The 16224-nt window shown below is 41.9% G+C and overlaps 1 protein-coding gene across 2 annotated transcripts in view; it reads right to left on the bottom strand.

The window, feature by feature from the left end:
- Positions 1-2639: 2639 nt before the first annotated feature.
- Positions 2640-16224, bottom strand: part of bmal1a (basic helix-loop-helix ARNT like 1a) — a 31979-nt gene continuing 18394 nt past the window's right edge. For both annotated transcript variants that reach the window (XM_087844115.1, XM_087844116.1), the window contains exons 9-20: positions 15760-15839; positions 15547-15639; positions 15157-15274; positions 14628-14777; positions 8992-9238; positions 7038-7144; positions 6778-6928; positions 6577-6656; positions 6349-6457; positions 4996-5089; positions 3758-3851; positions 2640-3676 (exon numbers count right to left, since the gene is read on the bottom strand). In XM_087844115.1, coding sequence (XP_087700241.1) covers positions 3519-3676; positions 3758-3851; positions 4996-5089; positions 6349-6457; positions 6577-6656; positions 6778-6928; positions 7038-7144; positions 8992-9238; positions 14628-14777; positions 15157-15274; positions 15547-15639; positions 15760-15839 — 1481 coding nt within the window. In that variant the 3' untranslated portion in view covers positions 2640-3518. The remainder of the gene's footprint in view (positions 3677-3757; positions 3852-4995; positions 5090-6348; positions 6458-6576; positions 6657-6777; positions 6929-7037; positions 7145-8991; positions 9239-14627; positions 14778-15156; positions 15275-15546; positions 15640-15759; positions 15840-16224) is intronic.

The raw sequence follows: 16224 nt of genomic DNA, 5'->3' as shown, positions 1-16224 counted from the left end.
TAAAAGCTGTTGCCACAGTTGGTCGATGTTAACATTGTCCGCCCACGTGGAAAGAAAACAGGTGACTTGTATTAGCCCAGCTTGTGTCTCACATGTATTTTCTTTGAAAGTTAAAAACAGAAAACCCATCATGAAAAAGTATTTTCCTCAAGTGTTAGCCCCGCCCACATCAAAAGTGTTCCAAGTTTGACAGGAAGCCTCGTGTTTGTATAAGAACGTGCTGGTCACGGTGAGAAGCTGAGAAGCTATACATCAGCCCTTTAAAGACCTTTTTCATGTCATACACAAGAACACAGTTTACTTTTGTTTATGCTTTGCAAATAGAGCGATGAAGAAAACTTCTTTTGTTTCTGTGTTTTTTATTTATTTACTTTTTTTAAACACATCTCTGGGATTTCATCTTTCAGACTCAAATCCAGGCGTTATCTCTGCGACTCCAAACCGGAGCCTTCATAATGAATTTATAATGCAGCGCCATTAAAAAAATATTTCCAAACATCTAATTAGATTTTTTTTTGTTTCCAAAATAGATTCAGAAAGTTAAAAGACAAATCTGATTGTGTCTTTGCTTCTTTTGGTTTTTGTCATGTCTGCCTCTAATTTATCGGACAACACAAAGGCCCGGGGCTGTGACAGCAGAGAGGTGAAGAGGTCAAATTAGGGATCATCTTCATCATCGAGGGGAAAAAAAAGGCTACTAAAAATCTCTCGTGACCCCCAGAAACTGTTGCAGGAAGCGATTAGAGATGTTGGTGAGCTCCATCTTCGTTACAAAGTCCTCTTTGTTCACCAGCAGTTAGTTTGAATTAACAGTTGGGTGAAACAGGCAAAAAAAGACCAAATTTAAGAGTAACTGCAGTCGGGCAAGTCTGCAAATAAATCAGCTGAGAGGTTTTTTTGGGGGGTTTTCAGCTTCTTTTAGCCCCACCCAGGCTGGTTAAAAAAAAAGGGGTGGATCCTTCTGTGGGTGGTGTAAAGTAAAGCCCAAAGAGCCCATCCAGTCCCCTCTGCTGAGAACAGTTCAACACAAGACTGAGAGGCTGAAGGATCAGTGAGGGGGTGAGCAGGTGGAGACCCTGTAACCCAAGCTTATTGGTTTTCATGTTAGCAGGCTGACGCCGCGTCGCCTCCTGCATTGTCAATAAAATGGCAGTGAAGAACATTTCCTCATGGAGGAGCACTTGAACAGTCCTGGTTTGCTGTCGAGCACATTGAGTGTGCCGCCCATACAGCTGCTGCTCCCACCGGACTCAATTAACCACCTTTTCCCCCCCATTAAAGCCTCGTTCTTTGTTCTGACAGCTGTCAGAGCTTCACTCCAGCTGTTCGCTCCTCTCCTGCGGAGCGCTCGCTGCAAACGCTCAGAAGCCCACCAGAGATAAACGAGCAGGAGGCCGTCCACGAGGACGAACAGATCTTCGCTGATGGTCTTTTTAAATTATTATTCCTTTGAAAGATTCCAGCATTGTAGGTCAATCTATGCACCAAGACTGTCTTATATTCAGAGCTGGTTTATGGGTCTCCCTGTGGGACTGTGCTGCTCGATACTCAGCGGGGATTTAGGTTCAGTGCAGTTGCACCTGTGTTTATAGGCCTTGTTTTTGAAATAATGAATGATGGGAGTAGATTTACACTTTTTAGCCTTTTTGGTCCAAAAGAAATCAAAACGTTTACGACAGATTGGAGATTTTCAGTTGGCTAAGCTGATTAAGGACTGAGCTTGACTCTCATGCAGCGCGTCGAGCTGCAGACGCTGCCGACATTCTCTCAAGGTTTGAGTCTTGGATCGGTTGGGTTTTTCCCTTCTCTTTCTTCTTTGGGGAGAAACTTAATGCAAATAAAAGATTTGGCACTTTTTTCTTTTCTTTTTTAAATAGATGGCTTCAGTAGTTTGGACTTAAGATCACTACTGAGCACCAGTCATTTAAAAAGCTTCAGTGGTGAAAGGAAAAAGCTTAACGTTGGTTAATAAAGCATCACTTGCCAATAATGCAAAGATTTAAAACTGCAAGTGCAGCAGGCGAGCTGGGAACTCGGTAAAGAATAAGATTCTGGAGTCTGCTCGAGTCTGCGTGATGCAAATTTGTCACAAATTACGAACCAAACGGACCTTCAAGGCTTTGTCATCAGTGAGTGAGGATCTGTGTGGACGTCTGCTCGCCTGCCTGTTCTCTGTGACCACATGGACTCATCCGTGGAGATCCTACGCTACACTGCGTCCACGCCGTCTACCTGCAGAGAGCATTTGGATCGGTATGAGGAAGAACCGCTCTGTGGGCTGAAGAGAAAGATTAAGTTCTAGAATAAGAACCAGAGTATTAAAACCACCGCAGCCACTGTCTGCATTTTTTGATCTTTCATGTTCATGCGCAAGCAGACAGTGGCAGTACCATCGACTAGGTCGTGTTATTACTGCAGCCGTGTGGCATTTATCCTTGGTAGGTGTGTGTGAGTTTAGACCCGTGGCTGTGTTTAGTCCCTCTTAAATCTATGCACGCCTGCTTTATTTCACCAGCGCCTTTTAAACAGACGGGAACATGTGACGCAGGGAACCCCGACCTAACGGAGCTCCTGCACACCCGTCTCGCTTACTGCTGGGATCTTTATTATATTTGCAATCTTATTCCTCCTTCTGTCTGCATTCACTAGAAAATAACAGTAAAATAGTAAAAAGATCAGTTTGATTTATAAGCAAGGCCACACAGGCCAACCTGTTAAACCTTACTGGTCTTACTGGTTTCTCAACACACACACAGGCACACGCACAGGGATCCTCAACCCAACAACCCCCCCTCAATTCCAGCACTTTTGCCTTTTTTTCTAGCTTCCTTATGCCTCTCAGAAGCACTGCAGGCTGTTTGAGTGAACACAGAAGGAAACTGAGAAGTTCGGTATTTCTGAGGAAACAGACGAGGATGAGCAGCTTGGAGTAAAAGTTTGCGTAAACTCTGGAAACAGCAGCTGGGCGGTGCCTTCCAAAACAATTCAGTCTTTACAAAAGAGAAGGAAGAATTTAAATATGTGAGATACACCTGGTAGTGGAATTTTGGGGATAAAGGTCCTCTGAGTATCTTCTGTTGTGTGTTCACGTCCCCGTGCTTGTACAGTATCCTACAGGGAAACCTCAGAGAGGGTGGGGGGGGCTTCTGTTAATTTGGGTTGATGGGGTAGAGAGTGAAGGAGCATCGACATGTCAGCACCGCCGTTGTTAGAGAAATGGCTTCTCACCGTGGCAACGTTAGAAAACCAGCACTGGAAAAATTAGCATCTTAACAGGACCTCAGCTCCACCTGCAGGGAATGACGAACCAAAAACTTGGGGGTGAAACCTAACGGCCATCCAGTCTGATGGACACCTAAAGAGAGAGGATCTCCTCTGTATCTACAGAGCGGTTTTTTTCTTCCTTTTTTTTGTTAAGATGGACATTTTTGCGGCGCCGTCATGCACACAGGTTGGAAAACGTGGCAACCAGACGTCGACCCCGCGTCAGCAGCTCCGGCTCGTCCCTCCCAGCTTCCTCACAACGGCCAGGGTAGGTCGCTGAAGTCGACGGGCCCCCCGAGGCCAGCGTCCGCCTCCAGCAAGGACATAATGACAGCCATGGCCGCCTCGTCGTTGCTGGGGCTGCTGGAACCGGGCTCGTCCATGATGTCTATGCTCAGGTGGGAGTTGTCACCTTTAGAGAGAGCAACTTGTTAAGAAGATGACTGATGAAGAGGAGATAATCATAAAACGACAGATTTACTCAGTGACTTACTCATGATGGACTGGTTGGAGTAGGGGTAGCCAACAGAGTCGGGTCCAGGAAGCATCCCCGTGCTGGGCAGCTCGGGCGTCCCTCCATTCTGAATCTGCAGAGGCGACACGAGTAAACATCAGTTCGATGTAAAAACATTGAACTTGTTACACATGTTAAACTGGTACAAGCAGCATTTTTATCATTATTAAAACAGGATAAAATAATTTTGTACATTTTGCTCTTCTGGGTTTGCTTTAGGGGCATTTTTTTCAGGTTTTAGACAGACCCATGAAGTTCCTGCACTATAAATACTAAGATTAGACCAGACGAGTTTGGTGTTTCAACAATGCAATTATGTCTAAAGTAGAGACGAGGACAGTTATTCTGTTAGGGTAGTGCAGGAGCTGGAGCAGTGGTGTCAAACATGAAGCCTGGGGCCCAGAGTTGGCCTCTGAAAGACTCCAGCCCACTGGGTGGCTCTGAAAAATGTGAAGGAGTGCATAGATTTGAAGTTTTAACTGTTTTTCATAAGTTTTACAACTTCTCCTAATGATAGAGAACCCCGATTAATTGCCATTCACACAGCAAAGTAATTAGGTAATAGATAAACACTTAAATGACATAAAGTTCCTGGTTTTTCCGTATTTACTATATAAAATGATGATTAATTGTATATTAAGAACACAGGACATTTTCTCTGAATTAATAAAAATGTTATACCGTCTGAGCAAAGAACTACCAGAACCTTTTCTGTAATTATACACATTTATCGTGTAGTCTAAGGAGCTTCTTGAAGATGTTTCACCTCTCATCCGAGAAGTGAATCATCTTCAAGAAGCTCAGACTACGATGACCTGAATGACTAAGAACCATCACAGACATTTAGCGTGTAGTTTCACTGATTCAGCTCACTCAGAGTCTGGATTTGTCCCACATTGTAAAAGGAGTTTGACATCCCTGCCCTGGAGGGACAAACTGTTTAATTTTATCCTAAAATAAATAAATGTGCACGACAACAGAGAGATGACAATACCGAGCAAGTGATTTACAGAATTATTTTATTAGTAGGGACTTTTAAAGACACCATCTCAAAATAAAGGACATCTAAAGACTTTATTTTTCATGTTTTATTTACAGATATATGAAGTTTTTTTTAATGTCCTGCAGGAACCCCGATAACGTGGCCCTCACCACAGAGAAGCACACAAATTAAACTGCTTTCAGGTCAATTAGCTCTGTGTGTGTGTGTTAGTTACCTTCTTGCCCCCTGGGGAGCAGGTGTCGGGTGGAGGTGTGCTGGTAATATTCAGAGGGCTGGAGCCACAGCTGGAGGGGGAGGAGCCTCGAATCCTGATAGGGAGAAACAGATAACAGCAGTGTTTCTGAATCAGATCTAGACTGTCTCCAATCGTCTATTCCTGTATTCACACTCGCCATTTTGAACGAACTGAAAAGTACAAGTACATGAAACACAACAACTACATCATCCAGGTATTCGTAGAGTCGATATCAAGTACCAACACGATGCTAGTGCTACAATAAGCCTGTTTATTTTGTGACTACGTTAAATGCTCTCAAACACTTAAAGAAAGGTTTTTCCATTGCATGTATGCTGATCCTTTGTGGTTTCTTCTCCTAGCAACCAGAGCAGCGCTGAGGTATCACACACTAAATAGAAGGGAACTGAACAGATTATACCTGAAACAGCTTTGTGAGTCCAGATCAAACACACTTCAGATTTAAATATCAGGTCGGTAAATCCCTCGTCATGCTTGGAGAGACTCTACGAGGTTTGCAGCTGGCAACAAGAATTTGTTTTCCTGCCTCAGAACCAGGTGGAGAACGTCTTCATGCTGCTCTCTTATGTGACATGCCAGAGCAGAACAAGGACGACTAATCCTCTGTGTATTTGCTAAAGAGCCAGCCAATTATTGCTTTGTTATTTTTTTGTCCTAAAGGATAAAAGAAAATGTGCATGTTCACACATACTGCACGAATAATTACACACGTGTGTATGTATCGTATGTATCGCTGCATCAGGCATGAATCCATGTGGTCTGCAAATTTGACCAGTCTCAGAAGGTCAAACAGCATCTTTCCCTAAAATCCAAAAAATCTTCCAGCTCATAAAAACCCCAAATAAAAAAAGTCCCTCTTCTATCAGCCTCACTGAACACAATCATGTTTCAGAACTGCCATAACAATCAGGCGATCGTTTATCAGTAGAGACAGTCTGTGGTATTTTGGCTGGGTTTCATCATTAGCCTTGAAGTTTCACAAAGCGAGGAGAAGAGCCTGCAGCGCGAACACACTGTCCTACTTTAGACGGCACAGAACATGTGCCTATTCTCCATTTTATTGTAACCTGACATTTGAAATGATTCAGTGCAGAAAAATGAGGGAAAATCCTGCATATGGTTTGTCATACACTCACCTGCCAGCGTGTACAGCTGGCTTGTAATACCTGATAATTCATTCTCTGTGTCACCTCTATCAGCACGATCCGAGTAAGAAACTAGGCCACGGTGATTTTCCATTAGAGCACCGACGCTGGTTTTCTGCTCGACTGGTTTGAGATGTAAAAACCACAGATATTCTCCTATTCTCACCTCTGGATCTCCATCACTTCCTCAGCAATCATGCGTCCAATCTTCCCAGCTCCCGCTCTTGTGCCGCCGGGGATACCAGGCACCGTCTGCAGCGCCCGCCTCCCCCCACCTACCAATCAGCAGCAATCAAGAGAAGAAGAATGTATGCACTGTGGAGAATAACTGTGGACATGGGCTGATGTTTTTGATAAATAAGCAGGGAGTGAAAGAACGAAGGAAGTCATTTACCCTCTGAGGTCAGGACGCTGTCCATACTCTGTGGAGAGGCAGCAGACTGAGGGTAATCTGATCCCTCCATCATAGGACACCTGAAGAAGGGGGGGGAAGCGCACAGGTGATGTACCCGAGTCTTCAGAGAGCCAAAATATTTTTGTTTATAGCTTAAAAACTTCCAGGTAAAGCAAATAAAATGCGTTTTCAGATACTTACGACACCACAGTGTTGGTAGACACGATGTACTCCACCTCCTTGGTCCAGGGGTTCATAAAGCTGAACCATCTGCTTCTTAACGTGATGAAGGAGCCATCTTTGATCTTGAACTTGTAACAGTTGGTGTTGATCTTCTCCCTCATCTGTAGCACTGTGGACATTTGCGATACATTCGCAGTGAGCACACTAGCATTCATTCATTCATTCACATCTTCTCTATTAAACTCTAACAGGGATTTTAGAGGTTTCTCAGAAGGCACCTTGTCTATGACATTCTGCCAGGTGGCTGATGTCGTCCTGGTGGAAATACTCGTAGAAGGAAGTTCCCAGCAGCTCCTGGGGTAGGTAGGCTAGGATGGCTGTGGCTCTGGAAGAACACAGACACAAAGAGGATTGTTTGCTTGCAGCTGCTGGTGAGAGTCTTAATTATGGGCAACAAAGGTTTTCTAAGATAGTGAATCACCCAAAAACATCACTCTGTCCTGAAACCTCAAGCAAGAATAAAACTCATTTAACTGAAAAGCTTTTCATCTGTACTAAAGGCTGGTTGTAACACAGCTCTAAGAGAAATCAGTGTGTACCAAGGTTATTATCGTTAACGAAAACTAACGAAATAACGAAAACTAGAAGTGAAAAAACATTTTCGTTAACGGAAATAAAAATAAAAACAAAAAAAGGAAAACTAATTAAAACTGGAATGAGTGTTCACAAAACTAACTAAAATTAACTGAATTTATAGCAAAAATGTGTTTAGTTTTCATTGATGTGTGCGTGTCATACAATAGTCAAGGGTGAAAATGAAGTTTAGTTTACAGATTTTTTTCTTGCTGTGTCTCATTATGCCAGCAGGTGGCAGCACGTTAGTCGAGTCGTCTGTGTTGCTGCTCCGTCCACGCGCAGAATCATGTCAGGAAAAGTCGGGAGCCAGAGTCCAATTTGGGATTACTTTGAATATGACTGTGTTTTGGATAAAGCAAGTGTCTTGTAGTGGAAACAGACACATTATGAGGGACATTTCTAAAGGGAAAAAAATCCCACAAACCTTAAAGTGCACTTGAAAAGCTCACACAAGAAGGCTAACCTAGCTTACCTTGAGAAGGTAAGGGAGCACACTCAACCCTCATCCCCAGAAAACAGAAGCTAACCCCAGGCAAGGCAGCGTGATGCATCCCGAGACAACAGGACGGGGATATCAACACAACTGTGTGAGTCAATTACCTTCAAAAAGTTTATCAATTCACTTGAACCAAAATTACGAACACCCGGTGCTGCGAGAGTTAATAGTCTCATTGGGGCCAAGATATACATTTTATAGTTGCCTGGTATCAATGGTTGTTCATCTGCCTTTATTTATTTATTTATTTAAAGAACCCATAGGTGGGAATGTGAGTTGTCTGTTAGCCCTGTGACAGACAGGCAACCTGTGCAGGGTGCAGTATGGTAGCTGGAATAGCAACATACCCAAGGATGAGCAGAATGACTGATATGATGAAACTGGGATTTTGTTACACTTAATTATTGCAAACACAACTAAAACTATAACTGAAACTAATCAAAACTAAACTGAAACTAAGGATTTTCAAAAAAATAAAAACTAAACTAAACTAGCAAACAATTGGTAAAAACGAATTAAAACTGATATAAAATTGAAAATCTGAAGTCAAAACTAAATAAAAATAAAAACTAATGAAAATTGCAAAACTATTAAAACCCTGGTGTGTACTGAAACATAATGTGTTCATCTAAACAGCTAAAATTAAAAACTCAAAAATCACCGCATCCTAAACAGGGCTGTATTTGACTCCATCGTGTTTGTTGCTAACAAAGGCTGTGCTAAACGACACAGCGCTGCAGGTAAAAGTCGACTATTTGTGGCTCTGCTCTGACATTTTATGCACTACAAGTTATTTCGATTTCTCTGAATCCATATTTCCTCACAGCTCTCACCCCTCCACCCTTCAGGAGGCAATTTCATATCAAACTCTCATATCAAAATTACAGTCGGTTCAATTTTTGGCCACTTCATCCTTTTACTATCTAATCTTTTGCTCTCTAAATCTATCAATAAGCAGGCGGACTCTGAGGATAAGCTGAGGGAAATGCGACCTTGAAAATCACGCGAGTATGCAAGCAGCTGAACTTTACTGTCCTGTCACATAAATCAAGACGAGGTGACCTATTCGGCTCTCCCCTTTACGCTCTTTTGCCTCTCACCTCTGGTCGACGAAGACGAACTTGCCGTCGATGGCGTGCCGGGAGACGTACTCTGTCGGCTTCACCCTGATGTCTGCCAGGCTGGGCTGGGGGACGATGTGGGGGTGCAGGCGGCCGATGGCCACCAGGCAGCTCAGGTTGCAGCCCTCGTTGTCGGGTTCATTGTCTTCGTCGAGACCCATCTTGGTAGGTGGCCAGCTCTTCAAGTAGCCCGTGCTGTGGATAGTGCAGAAGCTCTTACGGTCCGCTGTAATGAGAGCGAAGAGACGCCAGAGAGAGGCGTTAAAATTAGAAATAAGCAGGGCCATCTTAGTGGGATACCGTCACCATGCTGTGGGGTATGATGGAGCGTTTTTACAGTTCACTGAACTGAATGTGATGGGATTTCTTTTTGATTATGAACCCACATCGGAACAGTTTGGCTGATTGATTCAAAAACTCTTACAAAACGCTGAGGAAGCCACAGCAGTGATGCAGTTACGGCTAATTATCAAATACAAATCAAAACACGAGGCTGAACCCTTGAAGACAAATCATACGGTCGTCCCTGCAGGACTGAAGGATCACAGTTAATCAGCGAGTGCTGTGTGGACTTTGGCTCGTACCCTCTTTAAACTATTTTTGACAAATGAGCCCATCTGTGATTTTCAGGGCTGTTTATTTCTTGCTCTTTGCCATAAAACTACAAGATTAGAAACTACAAGAACCTCCTGCCTGGCAACTTCATCTTCAACAGCCTTTGTCCAGTATATCTGCCATCCCTCCTCTGCAAACGCACAAACCATCTGGAACACCTTTCCACTCTCTATGAAGATGGGAGTACTTCTACTTCTTGGCATGTTCCTCTGATTATAAAAGACGTTTTACACTCCAGTTCCTCAATAAGCTACTAAGTAGCTCCAAACGCAGCCAGCCATGTTTTCATTTGCTCTTTGATCAGTCAATATAAGAAGATTTTCCTGGAATACATGGCAGCATGTGTGCTCCACTGGTCTAAGTGCAAATGTCCCGTGCGTCACTTTCCACTTTCCACTTTCCGACGAGGAAAATTGAGCGACCGAGACTCCGTTCGTGTCATGTTCTAAACCTTTGATTTTTAATCTTAAAAACTCGAGTCCAGGCGTGATGTTACACTGCACTCCAATGTGTTCCAGCTAATTCTCCACGGCTGAAACCACCATCTGCCGAGCTGACTCAGACTGCTTTCAGCCCTGACCTGCTTGGCACACAGCTAATGAAGTGTGATATAGAGGTTGCCAGAACAGCCCAGGTGCAATTTCTAAATAAGAGTCACACAAATCAGAATTTGGTCAGTTAAATGTGATTCAGCAGGTCACAATAACCTCAAAAGTGTTGTTGTTGTTCATATATTTTTACTTGATTAACGTGTTTGTTCAAATTAAACTACCTCAGTGCTTTTTAATTGCAACATAACATTTTCTAGTAGTTTGTGATGTTGTTAAATGATAGTCTGGTTCTTGCTCAGAGTTAAAATTCATTTTTGCTTTAGCTGTTTTTGTGTTAACTTGTACTGTTTGGACCAACTCTGCAGAAATGAGCCGGAGGCAGAGCGTGACACCAGCAGAACTAAACTGTTTTCTGTATGATTTAATCAGCCTTACACACTGTTGCGGATCAATTTTGGCCCAACCACTCTACTTTACAGTGTTACTTCAGTTCATTGAGATTTTTAGGCATTTGCTCAGCACAGCTGAATCTTAAGGTCCATCCACATCATTACATTCAGGGTGAGGTCTGGACTTTTACTGGCCCATTGCAACTGTTCATCAATGTGATGGCTGCACTTACAGCCACACAGTGGTAACACCCACCATGTTAGTGTAGAGGCTTATAAGTAACATCGCATTCACATTTGTCTTTCTTTAAATATAGGAATTAATTTACAGGACAATAAATAACTGGTTTTGGTTTAGAATTCATTCACATATCCACATAACACTGCATTCTAAAATAAGTGCGCACATTTTAGTTTACACTGTTATGTGTGATTAATCTTTTGTTTTCTGAGTTACCTTGGTTGCAGCTGTTCCAGTCCCTTGATTAAGGAGCCAAGAGGTGGAAAAGGGGCGGAGCGAGCTTTAAAGGAAGACTACAAATTGGTTCATGCCATAACTCGGGACCATGGGGGGAATTGGAGTTCATTATGTTTGGTTTAGTTAGGTTTTGTGTGTTTTACCCCTTCTCCTGTTTTGAGGGCTGATCAGCCACTATTTAAGTTTCCCCTTTGTCTCGTTAAGTTAGGTCAGTTTATTTGAGTTATCAGTAGTGTTGTCAACTTTGAGTAGAGTTCTGTTATTTTGACCTCTTTTATGGGCCCAAGACTTTGATTCTTTTTGCATGATTTAACCAATTATGTTTTTTGGGTTAAATAAAAAAATCATTTTTTTGGACTTTAACCTGTGCCTAAGTTTCCTTCACTGCTCGGTCCATCACAATCAACACCAAAGCAAACTGTTAAGGTAGTTAGGCCAAAATTCACTTTTTGGCGAACGTTGTCATCTTGTGAGAATAAAAATTCATCTTCACATTTTCACTCTGTGGATCTCTTCACAATAAAAGTCCAACTGAAGTAATCGCAAGTCAGAAGAAACAGCTTGATACTTTCTTTCCAGCCATCCAGCTGTAGATTTGCTGCTGTGCAGGGGATCGCTGTCATGTCACACGACCCAACTTCGTCATTTCCAAGCTTTATTAAGGGGCAGACGGCCTCAGATATGACTCTAGAATACCTGTGTATACAGCTGAGTTCATGATCAACTCAATGACTTAAACACAAGCCCAAACCATCACCCCTCCTTTGTTGTCCATTGAAGCCAAGCTTCACTTTGGATCAGAAGCCGTGTGGAAACTTCCTGCTAACAACAATCCCAAACAAGCCACACTTGTTCTGTTCAGTCTTTTTCTAAATATAACGTTATGAACTTTAACAGTTAACATGTTAACTGAGGCCTGTAGAGCTGGAGATGTAGCTCCTGGCTTATTTGTAGTGCCTTCGAGCATTGCACAGTCTGACCTTGGGGTGAATTCTGGGAAGATTATAGCGTTATGTTATCACCTTCCTGAATGCTCCATAGAAGCAAACTGCACAACTTCTGCTTTTACAGAGGTAGTCATTCTTGCTCATCAGTTTATCAAGTGCATTTGATTATCAGCACCTGGCTTCTTCTTCCCCTTTAAATTATAGAAGCAGTTAATAAAGATTGCGGTAAAAATCTTCTTCTGTGCAACCGCCTATCAGGAAAAAAAGGCCCTGCGCCTCAGGTTTCCGCTCCTCTCATCTACAAGTGCAGCGCATGTTGTTTGCAGATAAGCGCTCGCAGTCTCACTCAACTGAAAGCATCTTTGATTGATGCTTCATAGCTCTGACTTTCAGAGGCAGCCCTATTTTCAAAGATGATCACTCTGGTGAGATTCTTTTATGGCGTGTAAGCTTTGCTGATTAATTAAAAGGTTTTCAAATGAATAAATAAACTCAGTCCTCTCGTCGGGTAATAGGACGCATTCATACACAGAAAACACATCATTCAAATAACTACTTAAACACAAAAGAAATACTGGAAACATGAATAAATTATCACTGCTCCATCATTACTGTTATAGGTTCTCCACCTGAGCCCTCATGCATTACCGAAATAGGATGCATCTATTTTAACCGGTTCTAGTATAAAAGACAAGAAAAAAGTTGATAAATGTCAAATGTATCGTTTTAATTAATAATATGAAGAAAAGTTTGAATAGTTAAACTAATAAAAGCCGACCAAAAATGTAACCTTTTCAAGCACTAAAATCTAAGCAGACATTTAAGAATGTCAAACTAAATTTTCTCAAAATGAAATAATAAAAGTTGGAGAACAGAAAACTATTAAATCTTTTTATGATAAAATGTATAAAACACATTAACTGGGGAAATTCTTCATGCTGGAGGAGCTGTGGGGAAACTGTTGCAAACCATACCCACATATTCTGGTCGTGTCGAAAACTTTCTAAATTTTGGGAAGATGTTATATCAAAGATAGAACAGACTATAGGCTTTAAATCAAAACGACGGCCTGTCATAACATTTTATTTAGGAGACCTACCCGAAGAATTAACAAGCAATGACAAATATCTCCTGAAGATTCTTACTGCTGCTGCAAAAAAAGCAATTACTCGTAAGTGGCTCTGTACTGACCCCCTGTTCTGGACGACTGGTTGAGCGTTGTTGAGGAGATTCATAAAATGGAAAAACTTACCTTTTTGTTAAGGCTGCAAGCTAATATTTATACCACAAGATGGGACAAGTGGTTGAAATATATCCGAAATTAGAATGTTGTTTTGTTTTTTGTTTTTTAAATTTAATTTATTTTTTCTTTCTCCTGTTTGTGCCTACTCACATCTATATAAACTTCTGCATGCCTCTCCTAAGCTGCTCTTACATCTGTAGATGTGCTGTCAATTCATGAATATAAAGTCACGTTCTCACTGCCAGAATTGCTTTGTGGGAAAAAGCTGTGCTTTCCAGTCGACTGCTTGTTTTGTTATTGTTGTTTTTGGTTGTTTGTTGTTTTCCTTTTCTGTTGTAAAAATATGTAAAACCTTTATTAAAAACTAAGTAATAAAAAAAAAACACATTAACAAAAAAAATGTCTGTCTTTTTTTTTTCTCTAGAATTTGTTTTTGACAATATAGAGCGGGTAAATAACGGTTAAATAAACACCATGCTCTCATGCCAACTGAGGTGCAATTCCTTGTTATGAAAAGGATGTGAACCTAAAAATAGAAGAACAGGAACGCCAGGAAACGAGTTTCATAAGGAGGTGATGGAGATATTTACAAAGCACTGTGTGAGATGTAAATAGAGACGAGAGAGAAGCCGCTCCAAAGGTCTTTTAAGATACGCAAAACACTGCTGGCTTCATCGAGCTGATATAGTGGAAGCTCTCCGCAATTCAGACGTGGCTTATTTTTATGTTAATGCTCCTCACCCGTTCTGTCAGACGATGTGGGAGAAACGAGCCACAGCAGCAACACCATTTACCCTTTAGGCCTGACAGTGATGTAAAATGCTTGAAATTAGAGTTTGTTTAATACGACTGATACTTATAATTACAGATGCTACATCCTACATGTAGTCATGATGGTGCATCTACACCCTTAGATAATTGTTAAGGGAAAAACACACCATAGATCCTGACCAGTCCTATCTCTGTGTCAGGGGTAATTAAGTTCTTGCTGTAGTGCTGCGTGCATAAATCAGTGCATCCTTCTTTATTTAGAGATGCTTGCACACGGACCCTGCAGGTATGTCATTAACTTAGAATAAAGAGTTTTAGAAGCAACTGGGAACAACAAACTAACTTCAGCGGTTCCTTTTTGTCAGATCTAGACACCAATCTCCAAAAGAATAAGCGGTAACTTGACTGCACGCGCTTCATAAGATTGCTGTCACAGCTTTCCACAAGGCTGTGATCAGTCCACCCATACAGAAACAGCACTGACAAGCAGAGACATCAGATTTACAGAAATGAGTGGATGTCAGAAAGCGACCAGAGAGCTGATAAGCACAGAGCTTTTTCAGGTGGTGCTCTGACAGAGAGGAAGGTTGTCAGGTTGTAATGAAGACGATGGCGCGCTACCTTTTTTCTTAGAGCAGGTGGAGGGAAAGTCTTTATCTTCTACTTTGACAGACGGCCTGTTGCACTTCATCCTGCAGAAAAATGACCGCCTGGCTCCAGAACAGAGTCTAGAAGGACCGGGGGTGATGTCCGTCTTCACAGGAAGACCAGCTGCGAAAATAAAGGAAAAGAAATAATCAGTCAACAGAAAACGACTATTCTTTCAAGCCTCAGCAATTTTAGAAAGAAGGACTCGCACACAAATAACAAAGGAAACACACATGAGGAAAATAAATCCATTTGGAGCTCTTGGTTGCATTTTCTATTCTTAGTGCCTCGAATGATGCACACTTCCCCTGTTTTACCTCCAGCTGTGTTTGCCATCGTTAAATCAACAGGCTTTTCCTTTGAGAAAATGCACTGACTGTTTCTAGCCTTCAGTTCCCTACATGGGGTTCCTTTTCACACCATTTGGTGTGACAGATTTTAACGGCATTGACCAAACTCTTGGCTCTACAAAACAGATTACACACGTCCCATTTTTGCTTACTTTTAGCATCGATGAGTCTCTCTCGTGGGGCTGTATCAGAGGACGACAGCTGCTCTTTGACCTTGGCGATGTCCTTGGGGTGAAGGTAGTCAAACAGGCTCTGACCTATCAGGTCATTCTTGAGAGGAGAGAGAAAGATGACTAAATTTGAATCGTTTAATTTGTGTTTAATTCAAATTTGGATGGATAGGCATAGATGTTTGCTGGCTATGAATTGTCCACTTGTTTGTGTCGTAATAGTGAGTGAGCAGATTCACAGCATCCTTCTTTTGCTTTGTAAAGGAACTAACGCATGCCTGTCGCAGATCCACAGTAAAGCCTTTTAAGGTGGCTTAAAAATCCTCCACCATTAACAAAAAGATCCCTTCACTCCTCAGGCTGCCAGCGTACCTGGCTGTAGTTGAGAATCTTGTACACGGATTCAGAAACGAACAGGATCTTGCCACGATCGCATCCGACCACAAACAGGAAGCCGTCAGCAGCCTGCATTATTAAACAGGACGTTAAAAACTGGATTAAAAAGTTCATTTCTGGAGTTTTTTTCCCCCTTTGTATAGTTATAAAAATTAAAAACCATTAATTATTTTTGATTTTTCCACTCACCCTTAGTATCAAGTGCTTCAGTTCATCATCTGAGAGGAAGGAAGGCTTGTAGTTTGCCTCTGTGTACGGGTTGGCTGCACCTGCACACAACATTCAAACACACGCAGGTCACACCTGTGACTATTCAGACTGCACCTGCACACGTAAGAGCCTTTTTAGAAAGCTGTATGCTCCCACTTAATCTTATTTGCCTTGAGTGACATGAATTTATCTTCCTTTAAGAATTTGGAACTTCACTGCATTAACATCATCCATATTAACTATCCTGACCTGCCCGTTCCCCGATTACGGCTCAATCATCAATTATCTTCTTTATTTGTCACCTGATCAGTAAAAACCTCTCACATTTCCCATGTTTATGAATATGTTTCGTTGTTTAATCTTAATTTAACTGGGATTAAAACCCTCAGGTCCTCAACAGCGCATATTTCACATGTTAGCACAAAAACTGATGCGAGCAAGTGT

This window comes from Neolamprologus brichardi, chromosome 7 (genome assembly GCF_056152115.1).
Source record: "Neolamprologus brichardi isolate AB-2024 chromosome 7, ASM5615211v1, whole genome shotgun sequence".
Classification (NCBI taxonomy): Eukaryota; Metazoa; Chordata; class Actinopteri; order Cichliformes; family Cichlidae; genus Neolamprologus; species Neolamprologus brichardi.
The sequence above is the reverse complement of the archived record's forward strand: the minus strand, read 5'-3'. Positions and strand labels throughout refer to the sequence as shown.